General features: G+C 44.8%; 1 protein-coding gene across 1 annotated transcript; it reads left to right on the forward strand.

Annotated features, from left to right (window-relative positions):
- The first annotated feature begins 1,807 nt into the window (after positions 1-1,807).
- Positions 1,808-17,474, forward strand: LOC139199593 (period circadian protein homolog 2-like). The gene is made up of 22 exons (XM_070828650.1): positions 1,808-1,948; positions 5,293-5,852; positions 7,905-7,997; positions 8,313-8,467; positions 8,787-8,908; positions 9,348-9,549; positions 10,334-10,385; positions 11,215-11,357; positions 11,503-11,581; positions 11,822-11,928; positions 12,207-12,360; positions 12,466-12,574; positions 12,663-12,936; positions 13,166-13,313; positions 13,415-13,551; positions 13,738-13,944; positions 14,070-14,306; positions 14,464-15,680; positions 15,807-16,029; positions 16,202-16,433; positions 16,600-16,750; positions 17,108-17,474. The coding sequence occupies exons 2-22, from the start codon at positions 5,404-5,406 to the stop codon at positions 17,255-17,257; spliced, it is 4,641 nt and encodes a 1,546-aa protein (XP_070684751.1). The 5' UTR covers positions 1,808-1,948; positions 5,293-5,403; the 3' UTR covers positions 17,258-17,474.
- Positions 17,475-18,507: the final 1,033 nt, after the last annotated feature.

Below are 18,507 nucleotides of genomic sequence, written 5' to 3' on the forward strand. Positions count from 1 at the left end.
GGTAGATGGCTGCGTTGACCTTGGACCTAAGAAAACACAGTGGACCAACACCAGCAGATGACATGGCACCCCAAACCATCACTGACTGTGGAAACTTTACACTCGACTTCAAGCAACGTGGATTCTGTGCCTCTCCTCTCTTCCTCCAGACTCTGGGACCTTGATTTCCAAAGGACATGCAAAATGTACTTTCATCAGAGAACATAACTTTGGACCACTCAGCAGCAGTCCAGTCCTTTTTGTCTTTAGCCCAGGCGAGACACTTGTGACGCTGTCTCTTGTTCAAGAGTGGATTGACACAAGGAATGCGACAGCTGAAACCCATGTCTTGCATACGTCTGTGCGTGGTGGTTCTTGAAGCACTGACTCCAGCTGCAGTCCACTCTTTGTGAATCTCCCCCACATTTTTGAATGGGTTTTGTTTCACAATCCTCTCCAGGGTGCGGTTATCCCCACTTTTTTTAACCACATCTTTTCCTTCCCTTTGCCTCTCTATTACTGTGCTTGGACACAGAGCTCTGTGAACAGCCAGCCTCTTTAGCAATGACCTTTTGTGTCTTGCCCTCCTTGTGCAAGGTGTCAATGGTCGTCTTTTGGACAACTGTCAGGTCAGCAGTCTTCCCCATGATTGTGTAGCCTACAGAACTGGACCGAGAGACCATTTAAAGGCCTTTGCAGGTGTTTTGAGTTAATTAGCTGATTAGAGTGTGGCACCAGGTGTCTTCAATATTGAACCTTTCCACAATATTCTAATTTTCTGAGATACTGAATTTGGGTTTTTCATTAGTTGTCAGTTATAATCATCAAAATTAAAAGAAATAAACACTTGAAATATGTCAGTCTGTGTGTAATGAATGAATAATAATAAAATTTCACTTTTTGAATGGAATTACTGAAATAAATCAACTTTTTCACGATATTCTAATTATATGACCAGCACCGGTACACTCAGCGTTGTGTCGTCCATGCCAGTGAAGAGAGGGTGGATGTGAGAGACTTGGTCCTCACATGTTGTGGTGAGTGCAGATGTCTCTTCTGAGCTGTCCTACTGAGGAAATCTGGTGTTGTGGCTACCATGCCAGCTTGTGAAAATAACATAAAGTGTGCTCCACAGAATGACCAAACGTTATGAGCGAGCTTGGCACAGAACACAGTCCCATTCATCCATTCATCACGAAGAGCTGCACACTGGAGTGAGAAGAGGATGTAAACAAATGTTATATGTGATGATGTAACCAGGGAGAGGGAGAAATGAGGGCCCTGCCTGGTGTATTTTCTATTTATTTCTACTTATATACGATCTTTATGACTTTACTGCAGTCATGGAGGGAATAAACATGAAATTCCTCATTTCCTCTCACAAATAACAAGTATTTCTGCATGACACTGTATCCGCCCACCTTCACTGCAGGAAAAAACCGCGTTAAAATTGATGATTAAAGGTATTTCCGCCTAATGTTTAGTGGTGTCAGTCGCTACCTTGTGATTTTCTCCTCACACTTTTTTTCATTTATGTAATTTCCACCGTGGATGCGCGGCGCTAACCCGGTCCTGGTGCTCACTCCTCCAGCCTCACGGTACACGCTTCACACAACATGGGACTCCACGTGCACTGGATGACTTGTTTATATAAAACGACGGACAGCGCTCTGCACCAATGAGCTCCCGTTGTTGTAAACCCGTCATCTTCTCCATGGAAACCCGTGTTTTTCAGCCAATTGGAGGACGCGGAGGGCGGAGTCTGAATTGAGGTCGCGCGCCGAGCTCGCCGATTCGCTGGTTGCTCAGAACCGGAGAGAGCCGGGGAGGGTCCGCGAGCACTGTGTCAACCGTCTGAACCCCGTCCCCATTGAGGAGTACCGGAGGAGGTTTAACCAGGACCGCACGGTTCGGCTTTAATGTGACACCGAGGACGGCAGAAGAGGCGTCTTTTCCCCGGGCAGCACAGGTCGGTTCTTCCGTATTTTGCTCCTTTTTGTTGAAACAAGAAGGAAAAACCGGCGTAACAAAATAAGTTGCATAACAAAGTCGATTTGCGCATGCGCGACAATTCAGCTTGCTCTACTTTATTCTACTTTAATAACCAAAAAATGATAGTTGGAGGGTTTTTCTTGGCTCATAGAGGGGAAACAGTGTCCGGTTGTGTGTGCCGGCCCGTGCTCGGTCCACTGGCAGCCGCTCTACGGCCGCTTTTGGACGGTATCGCTACTTTTACATAACTGTGTCAGTATACCGTGCGCTGGATTGCAGGTCAACGTGTGTGTGGATTTTGAATAGCAGGTCAGTGGGAGTTATGGGGGGAAGGGATGTTTGTTTCCTTCACAAATGTCCTGAATGTAGCATTCTTATATGTATGGAGTATAATAGACATTGTAATCCAATCATTGATGTTTAAATGAACTATTAGAAGATTCTTTTATTTCAGTATATTAGGTGGATTTGTGACAAATGTAATTGGGTAGATATTTAAACAGGAAGGGATTAGAGTTGCTCTCCTAGTTGGTTTATTTCTTTATTTCATCTCTTTTAAGATTCTCTCATCAACCTGTTGTCCAACACTCACACACACACACACACACACACACACACACACACACACACACACACACACACACACACACACACACACACACACACAGGCAGTTTGTCCTTGCCACACTGAACTTGAATATTAGGTCGACATGATAATCACATTACAATGCTGTTAAGGTCAGTGTGCTGTGGCTCTTCATGTTGGACCTTTATCGGAGAACCATATGTTGACTTTGTCTCTAATTGTGGCAAATGAGTGGCGTCCCTATGAGCACAGAAACAGTCTGTGAGTTTTCATGTACATACAAAGAGTGATTAACTCTTGGTCAGATCAGCTACAGAGACACACAGCACTCTCCTGAAAGCATATTCTATGTTGCTGTTTTTATTAATATTATGTTAACATGCTCACTGAACATTTTCAACATTACTCTTACTATGATTCATAAGGTATGAGATAAATGTAAGAAACCCTGCTATATAATGGCAGGTACTGTATTATAACTCACCGTTGTTATGTCATTTGAGTGAATTACCAGAATAGACCTGAAGATGTAAATATTAATTACCCTCAAATGATACCTTCAGATCCTGCCCTCTTTCAGTAACACTGGCCCAATGCTTTGCCCCTTGATTAACTGCATTCTGTAAAATAGTTTATATCTGCCTTCAACATTTTCTTTTCTATCTTTGCATTTCTATCTTTGTTATTTCTGTCGCAAATTTCATTGAAGAAAGCACTTCAGGCGTGCAGTGGTTGCATACGAGTGAAAGCATGTGGTTTTATGAAACAAGGCTACCGCTGCTTTGTGTTGCACTATAGCCAAATCCATGTGACTGGAGCAGCGTTGTATAATGCCTGAGATCTGTGCTAGTGTGTTGGGTGTATCAGCTGGAAGCAGAGGGAGTTCAGTGTCATTATGTCATCCCTCCGCTTTGTTGTGAGGGTTACATGTTTGAGTGCATGTATCTCATAGAGTTTTTACTGATTTAATGATGGGAGAAAGCTATTATTAAGTACTTCTGTTGTCTTGTTTTCTGGTCTGATCCGGCAAAAGGTTGTCTCTGGTAAGCTCATCTGACTGCTGTTTTCGAGTTGAAAAACAGGGAAATATACAGGAACTTGTGACATATGTATAAATGTGTGATGACTATACAGGAAATTTTGAGCTTGTTTTTTGTTGCTGTTACATTCAAGCCAACATCGTGGCTCTTTTCACAAGTTTTTGAGTACAAAGTGCTGCATATTTTTATGTGAAAAATCATAACACGCCTCTACATGCTGCAGACTTCCGCCTGAATTCACTGACATAATTTAACCTGTTGTCAGTCCTTGCTGTCTCCTGATTGGTCACTTGCAGTAGCCAATAGAAAGTCTCCTCTTAAGGCTTTGGCTACTGCCTCAGTTAAGCTCAGGAGTGGGTCAGCTCCTGTGGTGGCAGTGGATGGATGCGTGGGTGGTTGGAAAGTCTCCAAGGTTTCTCTAGATCTTTTAAAACATAAAAACCTTTACCTAAAACTTTGAGAAGTTATGTAAAACTGCTTATGTAAAGAGAGAAGAATAGACAACCTGCTGAATTTGCACCCTTACGTAAATAGCTGCAACCTGATCTTGGTTAGCAGAAAAACAGTGAAATACTTTTGATTTCCTGAATTCCTTTCTCGGCTTTAAAAGACATAAATAGTTCCTGCTGGTCTGCTGTGGAGGTTGTAGGAGGAGGAGGCTGCAGAGCTGATGAAAACTGATGCTTTTTTATTTTTATCGAGTTTCTTTTTTAGAACAAATAAGAGTTTTACACCCCTTGTGCTTCTGAAAAGCCTTACTGTGGGACGCCACAGGCAAGTCTTATTCAGCCTGTATTTAAAATATTGGTGCTCCTGTTACTATCACAGAGCTGACAGATGCTGTGTAAGGTGGCTTGTTTAATTACTTTAAATGATGTGATGATCTTTTTTATTAAGTCATAATGTTGTGTTTGGGGACACTGCATTGCGTTATGTAAGGCCATGTTAATTTGATGTAGACTTAAGTGGACACGGACAATGCATCGACACGTCTGCTTATCATCTGTTTGTGTGGCGTCGTATCCTCAGCATTAATGATAATGCCAATAATTCATTGGTTGTCAGTTTTTCCTCCTCCCTGTTTATTGGTGAATTTGTGAGGGGCCGCAGCAGAGGGGAGACAGCTTGAATAGTACAAATTATTTCGAAGCATTTTGTAATTCCAACATCCACATAAGCCCTGATGGTTAGTGAGAGGTAAAGGTTTGTGTCGGGTGTTCAGAGCCATGTTTTCATCTTCACAGACTCACCTTTCATTTGGAAAAGCTTTTGAAAAATGGAACTGGATCGCGCTGGTCTGGGGCTTAAGTGCACCCACAAAGGGCAAATGTCTGCCTGTTAACTGTGCAGACCTTTTGAAGGATGGATGGCAGCAGCCTTGGTGTGTGTGTGTGTGTGTGTGTGTGTGTGTGTGTGTGTGTGTGTGTGTGTGTGTGTGTGTGTGTTTGTATGTGTCTCACCAACAAGATCACTTTATTTGTGCTGCTGTGCCCTTTTCTTTATCAATGATTTTTAGAAGTGCTGAGATCCAAGCAAAACTGGCTGATCAAAGTCTTTATCTTTATCCATGATGGATGGTTGCTTCTAATACCCACTGATTGTTTCTTATTTTAGGACTGTGTATCTATAGTGCACAGTACTGTAAATGGTTTGTCTGAGTAATCTCACCTGTGTTTTATTTTCCTCCACAGACAGCATCCCCACTGCTGAGGCTCAACTCCACTTCCACCCCAGTGCCATGCAATTCATGACATTGCCATGTGCAAGGTGACTTAGTCTTGCATCGTCTACCCGTTGGCCCGTCCCATGTCTGAGGACAGTGATCCAAAGCACTACCTGTACTCTACCCTGGACGGGCACAAAAGGAACCGGGAAAGGGTCTGCTTCCAGGAGGAGGAAGAGAGGCACTCTCCCTGCAGCTCCATTAGCCAACTTCACCGCATGGCCAGCAGTTACAGCGAGGGTTGTGGCGGGCAAGATGGGGTCGAACTGGAAGCAGAGTTGGGGCTGGCCTCCGAAGGGAGCGACAGCAGCCATGAGCACCAGCCGGGCTCCCCCCACGATGACAGGAAGCGTCCACGCCCAGCCTTACACGAGGATGTAGAGATGGGTGGCAGTGGCTCGAGCGGGAGTGGGACAGAATCCCATGGTAACGAGTCGCATGGCAATGAGTCCCATGGCAATGAATCTGTGGGCAGCTCAAATGGCAATGGCAAGGATTCCGCTCTTTTGGAGTCTTCAGGGAGCAACAAGAGGTGAGGGCACATCAAATGTTTTCACCCACAACCATGGGGGAGTGAACCATCTAGGTCATGGAAGTAAGGTTCATTAAAGGTAATAGAGGGACCATTTTCTCCAGTCTGAGTCACTGCTGTCTGAGTCATTGTTGTAGTCAGTTACAGACGGAGGACAGCAGTGGGCTTTGTAAATCAATTATGAGACGGGCTTCAAAAAGATGAAGGTGATTTTTGGTAACGTCTCTGTTAGAAATAACTTGTTATTGCCTTCAAAGGCCAAACCATCTCCATGCAGGAAAACCAGTCAAAATGGTCTACAAATTGATTAATCATATGGTGATTTCAGTTCTAATCCTAAATAGCTGCCCCCCCCACCCACCACCACCATTACCACCACCCACCCACCCACACACACACACACACACACACTCATTTTCATTCTTCTGTGATGAAAAGGGCACTCCTACTGCAGATTGACTGTTACATAACCGATAGAGCAGCAACAGTTAGTTGACCAATCAATTTCTCAATCGACAGAAAACGAACCTGTATTATACATCAGGTTACTATCATAAATGAGTGTTGGTAAGAAAGCATGAAGTTAAGTAAAGATAAATACATTTGAAGTTTTTCTTGGTTTGGCAGATTTATTATTAATAAGAAAATTTTAGATGCAGCACTAATAACAAAGTTCTAGCGATTTCTCTTTTTCTATGTACATCCATGAGGTGGAAAGTTGTGTTCGATTGTAGGAATACTTCCATGTTTATTAGTACTGTGAAATGCTACACAAACATTACCACAGTTGTGCTATGCAGATCCTGCTGTACAGTAATGAGCCAAATGTCTTATTAAAGGTTAAGATTTATAACAACTGCTTTGTTGTAAGGTTAATTTCCTGATATTATACATGAAGAGTGGTTCACTTCTTATCCACAGTCTGTGGGCTACACATTAAGTCATAACTGTGCACCCACATTATGAAATTGCAGGGCAACAACAGGCACTACAAAGCAATTTAAGTCAGCTGACGTGCCCAGCTGTCGTCAGGTGACGCCTCAGATCATGTAATATTAGTGTTCACTTCATTCCTCCTTCTTCACATCGCTTGCATCTCTCTCTTACAGTTAAACCAGTAAGATAAGTGCAAAAGACAGAGCAAAGGAATTGTGGAGGCTTGGCCTGTTCCCATGTGTCCTCATCATTTTTTCCCCTCAGCTCTCTGATTTGTCGCACACATAAATGCTGAGCTTATTTGGTGCTCACATGATATTGTCAGACTAATTCAAAGTAACAACTAGACCTTGTGAGTCAAAATCTGGGTTTTCATTCAGCTATTATATTATTACGACAGTCGTATTAGATACAGTGTCCTCCTTATGTGCCCCGTTCCATCCATTTTGTCACATCTCTTTTTGGTTTATTACTCCTGGTAGGGCTACAATACAATCAAACAGGACTATGTTTGAGGGATAGGCTGGATTTTTGAAGTGGGGCTGTAGGAGGTACTTATCTATACTCCATGGTGGCTGGCACTCCCCCAGTTTGGTGAAGCAGGCAGGAGTCCCAGCACAGATGCTGAGCAGTGAATTTTTGCCGCCTAAAGAAGGCCCACTTAAAAAAAATCAATACCAGTTTAAGTGTTCATTGTATTTAGAATATTTTCACCAATTTACATTGCTGATAGACAGCCATTTTGATGGGGAACTGAAGCTTTTCTCTCTTTGCTTGCCACCAGAATTCTAAAAAAATTAGTTTTTTTTAAGTAGCAAAACACAGGATTTGTCTAGTCAGTGCTAGTCTAAAGCCACATGTTTTTACATTTCAAATCCAAGGAATGAAATGTTTAACCCTTCTGTCTGCTCCTTGTTAGCATCTGTCCATATTTGTGTAGACTTCTTTTTATAAGGGAACTGTTTGTGGCATTCTGGTACACTCTATACCTTCAAGTCCTTGACTCATTTCACATGTTTAGTCTTACCTTTTTGTTTTGGCGTTTTCATAATGCTCTGTTTTGTTGTACCACTGTAGACCTTCTTCAATAACATGACATGTTGTTTATGGTTACAGCTCAAACTCTCACAGCCCCTCACCGCCAAGCAGCTCCAACGCCTTCAGTCTGGTGAGCTCAGAGCAGGACAACCCTTCGACCAGCGGCTGCAGGTCAGTAAATGCCATACATCGTGTTGTGTGCAAAGTGCTATATGAATAAAGTTGATTTGATTTGATACATTGCACGGAAGATTCCTCAGCTGTAAAATGCAGTGACAGTGGGAGTTTTTCCCTTGCATGCAACAGAACAAAGTTCACAGATAGACCCACGGAAGATGCATCCCACTGCCAGTCAATCCCATCCTTTTACACACTGTAGCTGCCCCCTCCTGTTCTGCTCTTGATGCTGGAAGGCTGGAGCGTGACAGCGCTGGTGAGACTGTGTCATTTTGACGCACATGTATCTGTCTCATGTTCACCCTGCAGCAGCGAACAGTCAGCCAAAGCTAAGACACAGAAGGAGCTGTTCAAGACCCTCAAGGAGCTGAAGATGCACTTGCCGTCAGAAAAGAGGAGCAAGGGCAAGTCCAGCACCGTCAACACGCTCAAGTATGCGCTGCGATGTGTCAAACAGGTGAAAGGTAAGAGCCGCTTCTGTTGCCACTTATTTCATACATGTACATCATGTTTTCACATCGTTGTTATTGTACATAAGCAATGTTGACACCTTTTGCTTATGGCTTATAAACAGACATTTTCAGGATGATTAAAACATGTAGAGAGCAATGTGGGGCAGCGACTCTGAATTCAAAATCAGTCTTGATTTTTGAGTGTGAATATTGCATGAAAAGTGATTCTGGTATGATTATGATAAAGCATGATACTAGAGAAGCTTCTTTTTCATTTACTGTCCACATATACTGTATGAGTCCATTGATCCACCTTCTCGTCCTTTTGCAGCCAATGAAGAATACTACCAGATGCTGATGACTAATGACAGTCAGCCACCAGGGTTTGATGTGTCCTCCTACACCATTGAGGAAATCAACAGCATCACCTCTGAATACACCCTCAAAAACACTGTAAGTACCCCTGACCTTCACCTCACAGGAAGGAAGGAACATCCAAAAAATCTGTGGCCATGGTTTCTGTTTCTTTCTGGAATGGGCAAATATAGTTTAAGAATAATATTCAAAGTAAAATTTAAAAGAAAGGTCAAATGCTGGATAATGATATTTAACAAACCAATAGTAGGAAATGAGCATGTATCACCTCTGACTAGTTCTCTCTGCCCAGATATTGGAATACTCATAGACAAACTATTGTCAATTCTTTAAGGGTTAATGTATCAGGACAGCAGTAAAACTGTTTATTGTGACTTTAAATCGGCTTACAGTAAAAGTTATTTGTTTCTTGAACCAAACAGCAGGTACATAAAAGAAGATGCATTTTAAACAGTCTGAACAACTGAACAACAACAAAGACACCAAACTAACACTTTGTTTATCTTTTTACCGACAGGATATATTTGCTGTAGCCGTTTCACTCATCACGGGGAAGATTGTTTACATCTCGGACCAGGCAGCATCCATCTTGAACTGCAAACCAGAAGTGTTCAACAATGCCAAGTTTGTGGAGTTCCTGACACCTCAGGACGTCAGCGTGTTCTACAGCTTCACCACGCCCTACCGCCTGCCCTCATGGAGCATGTGCACCGGAGCAGGTACCAGCTATATGCCTTCGCTAGAATCCTTGTGAAAATATTTCTTCATTTTCAACTGTTTTTATGTCACTTACAATCCTCAATACAGATTTTGAAATGTTGTCCCACTGAAATAAATCAACACGGGACTGGACATTGTAACATGGATGTCAGGTTTCCATCTCCCTCAAAGGGCACGTGGAAAACCCACATGAAACATGACCCATACCAGCTGCATACACACAAGCTTCAATTTCCTGCCCATGACAAATGCACACACACATGCTTGTACACACATAACACATATTTCATTATCACGCTCAATCACACATTTATGAATTGGTTCCTACATACAAACACCTGCCAAGTATTTGCTGAAGACATAATCACATGTTGGTGCAGTAAGGAGCTCGTGGTTATAAGCTTATGAGGTACATCTGCATGAATCATAATGCAAACCGCCGCAGATGCCCAGCTTCAAATCCGACCTTTTTTAGGCTTTGAGGCTTCTTGGTCAATCCACTTTAGGTAAGGTAGTTGATTCTGTAGTCTCTCTTAAACAGCTTGGTGTCATTTTGAAGGATTTGGGAGCTTTCATCAGTCCGAGGCTTTGACCACAGAGAACTTCAGTTACATAATTGTAGAAAACTCAGACAATGCCTTTTCTTGCTTTCCCTTTTGGAAGAGAGACAGACTTCTCAGGTTGTGTTGAACATAGATGACTAATAGATCGGTCACCTAGAAGTAGTCAGTCTGATGCATTCGGTGATATATTCATCCCACCTTTTCCATGTCTCTTATTCAGAGTCATCTCCCACGGAGTGCATGCAGGAGAAATCCTTCTTTTGCCGCATCAGGTGAGTGACAGTGGCTGCTGGCTTTTCTGATCCATAGTTTCCTGCTCAAACAAGCTCTGAGTCAGCGCAGAAGGGAGGAAGTCAGCAGCTGTGAGCTTTGGAACTGTTTTTCCATCCAGTAACCAGATGGGGTGCTAGTACTACAGTTTAGGATTAAGAGCTTTTGTTGGTTATTTAATTTAAAACATAATGTGATCATGTTATTATATGAAAACCCTTGACAGAGTTCAACGTTAAAGGTTATTTTAGGGTCAGAAATCAACTTGTCCAATATCAACTTTTACTTACCCCTCTATGTTACTGTTAGTGCTCATCAAATAACAATTAAGACTAAAGTTAAGTGTCATTCTCAGAAAAAAATGATCAAAATCATCAAGTGAGTTGCTAGATGTCAGCCATGGCAAGTGAGCAAGCCTTATTGTTGAACCACGTTTCAAACTGATTTCATTAGTTTTGATTACATAACTACTACATTAAACATTTAAAATGATTGTCAGATGGTTGCAGCTTACAGGAGCTAATGTGTCAAAGCATCAGCAATCACTGCTTATATACTTCTGCACCCCATTTGTTGTGACATGTTAAATATGAGTCATAATTATGTAAAAAATCAAATGTATAAAAGCTCCTAATGAGCTTAGTCTATTCAGTATGTTAAATCTAATCCCTTTTTTGCTCTTTCCTCTGCTTTGTGAAACCGAAGTTTATTTTTGAAAGCCTCTTTAGGTAATATTCCAGTACTGTGAAACAGTGTTGTAATGTGTCTGTGTCTGTGTGTGTGTGTGTGTGTGTGTGTGTGTGTGTTTGTGTGTGTGTGTGTGCACTGCAGTGGTGGTAAGGAGTGTGAAGGGGATCTGCAGTACTATCCTTTCCGAATGACTCCATACTTAATGAAGGTCCAGGATGCTAAGCTGGCTGAGGAACAGTTCTGCTGCCTCCTGCTGGCTGAGAGGGTGCACTCTGGATACGAAGGTGAGGCAGCATTCATATACTTGCACACACTGACTCACATAACACACACAGAAGCTGGCTTAAAGCACGGGAGGGTTCATGTGTAATGATCACCATTTGCTTATTTGTCTTGTCATTTCATTTTTCTCTTCTTCTCTTCCTGCAGCACCCAGAATCCCCACTGACAAACGTATCTTCACCACAACACACACGCCAAACTGTGTGTTCCAGGATGTGGATGAGAGGTGAGTGGACTGAGCCCCCGAGCCCACCTACATTCAATCAGAACATCACAAGGCATCACATCATGTGTGCATGTGTGCTCTGTGCTTCTTCCCTTTCTGTTGAACGCATTTGATTTTTCTTCTATGGCATAGAAAGTTGATAGATAGCGGAGGGTCTGAGGTTCAGGAGATGTCAGACTCAGTCTTTTGAGGTGATATATTTGAACTATCTTTAAGACCTTGTTGTTTTTACTCCATCAGGGCTGTTCCTTTGTTGGGCTACCTCCCTCAGGACCTGATCGGGACCCCTGTTCTGTTCAATCTGCACCCAAGTGACCGACCCCTGATGCTGGCTGTGCATCGAAAGAGTAAGAACCTCTTTCATTCACTTGACTATCCTGACTTACTGGCACAGCGCCAGTGCTGAGAAGTTCTGTTAGTGCTCACACTTTAACCAGATTTATTATTCATCAAATTGCATTACATTCAATATATTACCAAATATTTTAAAGATTCTGTGACAAAAAGAAAAGAGCCCGGTACGACCACTGTAAATAAATATCAAGCTTAAGAGAAATAATTCAATAATTTGACGGGTGCATTAAAGCCTTTATGTTGCTCAGCTCTGTCCCTCTGCTCCCAACAGTTCTGCAGTATGCCGGTCAGCCATTCGATCACTCCTCAATCCGTTTCTGTGCAAAAAACGGGGAGTACATCACCATTGACACTAGCTGGTCCAGCTTCGTCAACCCCTGGAGCCGCAAGGTCTCCTTTGTCATTGGCCGCCACAAAGTCCGCATGTGAGTATACCCAATGTGCTATATTATTTCTTTGTTTTGTCACCAGTAGTGCTAAGTTGGAACACTTTGAACATGTTTGATGACAATTACGAGTGTGTTTTTCAGGGGTCCTGTGAATGAAGATGTTTTTGCAGCACCAGCTTTCCATGGAGGGAAGATCATGGACTCAGACATCCAGGAAATTAGTGAACAGATCCACAGGCTGCTACTCCAGGTAGGTACACATGCACTAGAGCCCCGCTTACATACACATTTTCATACATGCATTTGTCAGTTTCTGTAACCAGGTTTTCTCTCTGCAGCCGGTCCACAACATGGGTTCTAGCGGTTATGGCTCCCACGGCAGCAATGGTTCCCATGAGCAGCTGGTGAGCATCAGCTCATCCAGTGAGAGCAATGGCAACGTCACGGCGGGGAAAACAGCGGAGGAGACAGGCAAGGCCAAGCCTCCGAGGACATTCCAGGAGATTTGTAAAGGGGTCCACATGCTGAAAAGCCAGGACTCCCAGGTCTGCCTGCACTCTCCTTCCCCTTCGGCCTCACCATTAAAGCCTGAGCAGAGGAAGAACACTGACAGTGAGTTCAGTTTAATATCACCAGACAGGCGCCATTCCCTGCTAACTTTGACTTCATGTACATCACACTGTACTGCAGTGTACCACAAGAATCAAATACACTCCTGATTGATTTGTCTGTGAGTTGAATTTGATGAAAAGTGGGAACAAATATCTAACCAAAAAGAGCAGATGTGGTAGATTTGTGTTTAGCTCTGTGTGTTAACCTGCCTGTCTCCCTGTGTGTTCAGATCAGAAGAATTCAACTGTGCGTTTGAAGGACTCAGCGCCCCCTCTGCAGGGCAGAGACAGTACTGCAGCGAGCATGGAAGACTTTCCCTGCAAAGACCACACAGTGCATTCCTACCAGCAGATCAGCTGCCTCGACAGTGTTATCAGGTAAGAGTTGGTGTTGGTGTTGGTGTTTATGACTGATGATCATTCAAAGATCCCTTGTTTGAAGTGTGAACTCTCTGATTTTAACAATTCCTGTTCCTCAGGTACCTAGAGAGTTGTAACATCCCCATCACAGTGAAGAGGAAGTATCAATTCTCCTCCAACACCAACTCTTCCAACTCAGATGATGACAAGAAAGGCTCAGAGGATGGCATGGATGTGCCTCAGGAAGCAAACCCAGGCATGTGCACACCATTCATCTGTGCACACATACACATGTCACCTATCATCCAAGACTTGAGCTCCACTCTCCCGATATTAGTTAAAAAGATGTGCTTGTCATTTTCATTGCTGCCTGGGTTCAGTGGGTTCAATTGCTTTACCAATATGAATCTGACTGTAATCGTCATTTTTCTGTCCTATCCAGACCCTTTAATGCTAGATGCCCAGCCAGGCCTGTCAAACATGAAAGCACCTAAGAAGCCTCCATCTGGGGCAGCTGCTGTGGTGGGAGGCCCCCTGGCACCCCTCACATTGCCCAGCAAGGCTGAGAGCGTAGTGTCCATCACCTCGCAGTGCAGCTACAGCAGCACCATCGTCCATGTGGGAGATAAGAAACCTCAGCCAGAGTCTGGTGAGTGTTGGTGTTCTTTTTCTGTTTGAAGTGATGTTGAGCCTTCAGGCACAGGAATTTACAGCATATAGAGTATATTAATCAAACTGCAGGGTGATAAGTAATGTCTCTGATTCCTTCTACAGAGATTATTGAGGATGTAGCAGAGAGCCCGGTGCCCCCGGCTCTGCCTGTCAGCGTTGTGTCTCCGCCCAGCCAGGAGAAGGAGGCCTACAAGCGGCTGGGACTGACTAAACAGGTTCTGGCTGCACACACCCAGAAAGAAGAGCAGGCCTTCCTCAACCGCTGCCGAGACGCCAGGACCTTCCAGAGGGACTGTTCCACATATCTGCACAAGCAGAGAGGTCCAGCCAACGCTGAAGGTATGCAAGGTTTAACCGTTAATTAATTTGCCTTTGCTTTTATTTAGGATTATTGATCTATCTCTTAGGAAAATGATTTTAAGTGTGGAAAATGTAGTTTTGCAGGTTTGTGGGAGGTGTGGTAGTTTAACGTTGTCGTTGACCCGTTTCATCTCAGGGTCATGTGAACGACGAGGTGCAGCCAAACAGGGCACCGCCAGGCCCGAGACTACTGCCAAGAAGGGCAACCGCAACAGGAAGTCCAAGAAGCCACGAATGAAGCATCCTGAGTCGTCAGACAGTGCTATATCAAACCGCAAACCCCGGCCCCCTCTCCAGGGTCTCAACCAAACCTCGTGGTCCCCATCAGAAGCATCCCAGTCAGCTTTTAACGTCTCCTACCCAGCCATGGTGCCTGCCTACCCGCTCTACCCACCTGCACCTACTGCCCCAGCTCAGGCACCCTGCCCCGACCCCTCCCTGTCTGCAGGGTTTGAAGAGGCACAGAGCACTCAAGCCCCACCTCCTGCCACTCCATTTCCTGCACCCATTGTTACACCTGTGGTGGCTCTGGTGCTGCCCAATTACCTCTTTCCCCAATTAGGACCATTGGGTCAGATAGGGCAGCTGGCGGCTGCTCCTAGACCATCATTTTTCCCCGAGCAGACTCAGACACATACTGCATACACTACTCAGCAGCCCTTTCAGCCCCAGCAGCCAACGTACACCATGCAAACACAACCCCCCTACACCAGCCAACAGCCGTTCCCAGTGCAGACTGCCTTTGCCCCTCAGCAGCCATTCCAAACTGCCCAGACCCCCTACACTACCCAGCAGCCCTTCCAGGCCGCTCAGACCCCCTACACCACCCAGCAGCCCTTCCAGGCCGCTCAGACCCCCTACACCACCCAGCAGCCCTTCCAGGCCCCTCAGACCGGCTACACCACCCAGCAGCCGTTCCAGGCCGCACAGGCCGCCTACACGACCCCACAGCAGTTCCAGGCCCCTCAGACAGCCTTCACTACCCCGCAGCCCTTCGCTGCTCAGCCTTCATTCCCAGTGCAGACTCAGTTTGTGGCTCAAGCCCCATATCCAGCTCAGCCCTTTACTTACAACCTGGCCCCCGAGCCCCCCAAAGCCTTAGCCGTAGAGCCCCGAGAGGGTGCGGCGTCACGATCCTCTACTCCAGCCTCTGGAGCGAGGGAGCCCGCCACTTCACCGCCATTGTTCGAGTCGAGATGCAGCTCACCCCTGCAGCTCAATCTGCTAAGCATGGAGGAGGGACAGCGCTCAGTGGAGCGGCAAGACAGCACTGCACTTACTGCTGGGGGCGGGGGCAACTGCACAGCAGGGGAGAAGAACGGAAGCACAGCCAAGACTGACAACCAGCAACAGGTGAGACGCAGCAGGACATTTAACAGCAGAACTCAGTCACTCATATACACACCAGCACTTCCACACAAATCCTGTCACGGCAGCATGTCACCCTAATCTCTGATGGTTTGATGCCTTGTGTTTAAGATGGAGTCTCCAGAAGATGTGGTTCACAGTGATGGTAACTCCTCATCCTGCGACTTGCTGGACATCCTGCTGCAAGAGCAGGAGGACTCCCACTCCGGCACAGGATCAGCTACCTCTGGCTCCATGGGCTCGGGATCGGGCTCCAGATCAGGCTCAGGATCTGGCTCGGGTTCGGGCTCAGGCTGTGGTACATCGGCCAGTGGAGCTTCTGGCAGCAGAATAGGTCAGTGGAGGAGCACCCACACCTGACGAGCGTTTGAGTAAATTTACTTGTGTTCATGCCAGTCAATGGTAATACCATTGTCTGATGGGCTGGTAAAAGAATTCAGCATTTCCTCTAAAAAGCACTTGAATTTAAGTCTGTTTTTTCTCTGTCTCTCTAAAACTGTGTGTAGGGAGCAGCAACACCAGCAAATACTTTGGCAGCATCGACTCCCTGGAACACGACCCCAAGGCCAAAGTTGAGACGAGGGGTGAAGAAGGCTCTGAAGGCGGCCAGTCACAGGCCAAGGTGTCAACCCAAGGAGAGGGAGAGCATTTCATTAAATATGTCCTCCAGGAGCCCCTCTGGCTGCTGATGGCCAATGCTGACGACAAGGTCATGATGACATATCAAATGCCTTCTAGGTGAGTGTCTGACTGGGATTAGGTGTTATTTTAGGGGAAAACATTCAAAGACAAAACTGAAGAAAGCCATGTGAATGTTAATGATGTGTCTCATCCTTTATATGAAGAGTGTGCAGATTTCTTTGTGATCAATAACTTCATTGTTCATGTATCTCCTGACCCACAGGGACATTCAGAAGATTCTGCGAGAGGACAAGGAGAGGCTGAGACAGATGCAGAAGAGCCAACCTCACTTCTCCTCTGACCAGCGACGAGAGCTGATGGAGGAACACCCCTGGATGAGGAGGGGGGGACTACCTGGTGCCATCAATGTGAAGGTCAGGACCTTATGCATGTTGTGTATCTCTAAAATAAGTTGGCAGCAATATACGAAGGTGTGCAAATGTTCCAAACTGAAGATACTGACTGTTGCATAAAACACCAATAATTGTCAACAGACTTCTTAGAATACTGTTTAAATCCACACTCTGGTTTAAAGGCCAAGTGTTTAGTTCTGTGCTCCAAATCTCTCATAAACACAAACTGACAGTTTGACATTTCTTGCTGAGAGTTAGATGAGAAGCTTGATGCCGCTCCCACGTATGTCTGTTAAATCTGAAGCTAAGAGCCAGCAGCTGTTAGCTTAGCTTAGCATTAAGACTGAAGAATAACATGGACTTTGTGTATGTGTTTAGGAGTGTGTTTACTGCGAGGACACAGCTCCCGCCGAGGAGGACCTGCCGGACATGGACATGGGTGAGCTGGGCGAGGCACTGAACAGAGAGGCCCAGGACACCCAGAGCCAATCAAAGGAATCTCAGTCTCTGCCAGACTCTGGCTCCTGAACACACACTCCACCAGCAGGGGGACACAGTCGACTAACCACGGACCCTCATGATGCAGACACACACGCTCACTCACACACATGCACACACATTTGCGGATGTGTGCCTCATCATCCTCACAAACACGTACACACAATATAATCTCTGTGTCGCCACTGTGTTGAACATGAGGATGTGTGCTGTTCACGTGATCGTGTGTGTGTGTGTGTGTGTGTGTTGCGCAGAGGACTGCTGCTGAAGTGCAGTTCTTAATGCACCCACGTGGGGATGTAACACTTTTCATACAGTGACCCTCATATGACACTTGGTGTCAAGTGTCACTAAAGGATGATGTTGACAAACAGCTCAGTATTGCTGTTTAAACCCTTTCCTAGAAGACCCCCAGGACTCCCTGTGTTTCTTTTCCCGTGAGAAACTGTAGAATAGTCGTGGTGCTCATTGGGTGATGTAGCACAGGTCAGAAGGCAGGGACTCCCACTTCTGTATCACGTATCGAGTTTTTCCTCGTTACTTTCCTCGGGCTTGAGTATTTAAAATATCCAGGCTCGGCAGTGACTCAGCAGCCAACAGAACGACACGCAGGTTCATTTGAACTTTCCTCAAAAGTGACAATCTGATACAAAGCGTGGGCTATTGATTAACTACGTATCTTATTTATTTCTACCAAATAATATATCTAGAGTAGATATTTCATTAAGCTGAAAGACAGTTTAGTTTACAGGCGTTGACAATAAAGTCACTTTACTCTAAAAACTGGAGCTTTTCTCAGAATAACAGTGTTGTGTCTTGAACAGCACAGGTGCTACCAAGAAGGGGGCATCATCACAGGTTTAGAAGCTGCTGAAATATTTTTTGTTATATAAAACAGTTAACATCAGAAAAAAAGATGCATAAAGAGTGGAGGTTGAGAGGATTGTGCTCCAGATCAAGTTCAAAATATTTTATTTGAACTAACAAGGTCCTTGGGGTGAACGTTTCACTGTCAACTCCAATTTCTGTCTTGAAATTATACAATTTTTAGAACAAATTGCTGTTTTGGGGGATTTTTACATTATGCAAAATGATATTGGGTCCACTTGCTCCCTTTTCAGAGACATCTCCTTTGCTCATTTTCTCACACATCTATTTTTCTGGTTTACAAAATAGAAACACACACTTTTCCACACTGACAAACTTTTTTACAATACTGGCATATTTCAAAATATTCTAAGTCGTAGGTTTCTACTGGTGTGTGTGCAGCAAAGCCGCTG

The sequence above is a fragment of the Pempheris klunzingeri genome, chromosome 4 (genome assembly GCF_042242105.1).
Source record: "Pempheris klunzingeri isolate RE-2024b chromosome 4, fPemKlu1.hap1, whole genome shotgun sequence".
Taxonomy (NCBI): Eukaryota; Metazoa; Chordata; class Actinopteri; order Acropomatiformes; family Pempheridae; genus Pempheris; species Pempheris klunzingeri.

Excerpts from the sequence above, each read along its gene's own strand:
- LOC139199593 (XM_070828650.1), top strand. The coding sequence starts at position 5,404 with ATGTCTGAGGACAGTGATCCAAAGCACTACCTGTACTCTACCCTGGAC. Across the intron at positions 10,386-11,214 it reads TCCTTCTTTTGCCGCATCAG|TGGTGGTAAGGAGTGTGAAG; the intron begins GTGAGTGACAGT and ends TGTGCACTGCAG. Across the intron at positions 16,751-17,107 it reads CTGGTGCCATCAATGTGAAG|GAGTGTGTTTACTGCGAGGA; the intron begins GTCAGGACCTTA and ends GTATGTGTTTAG.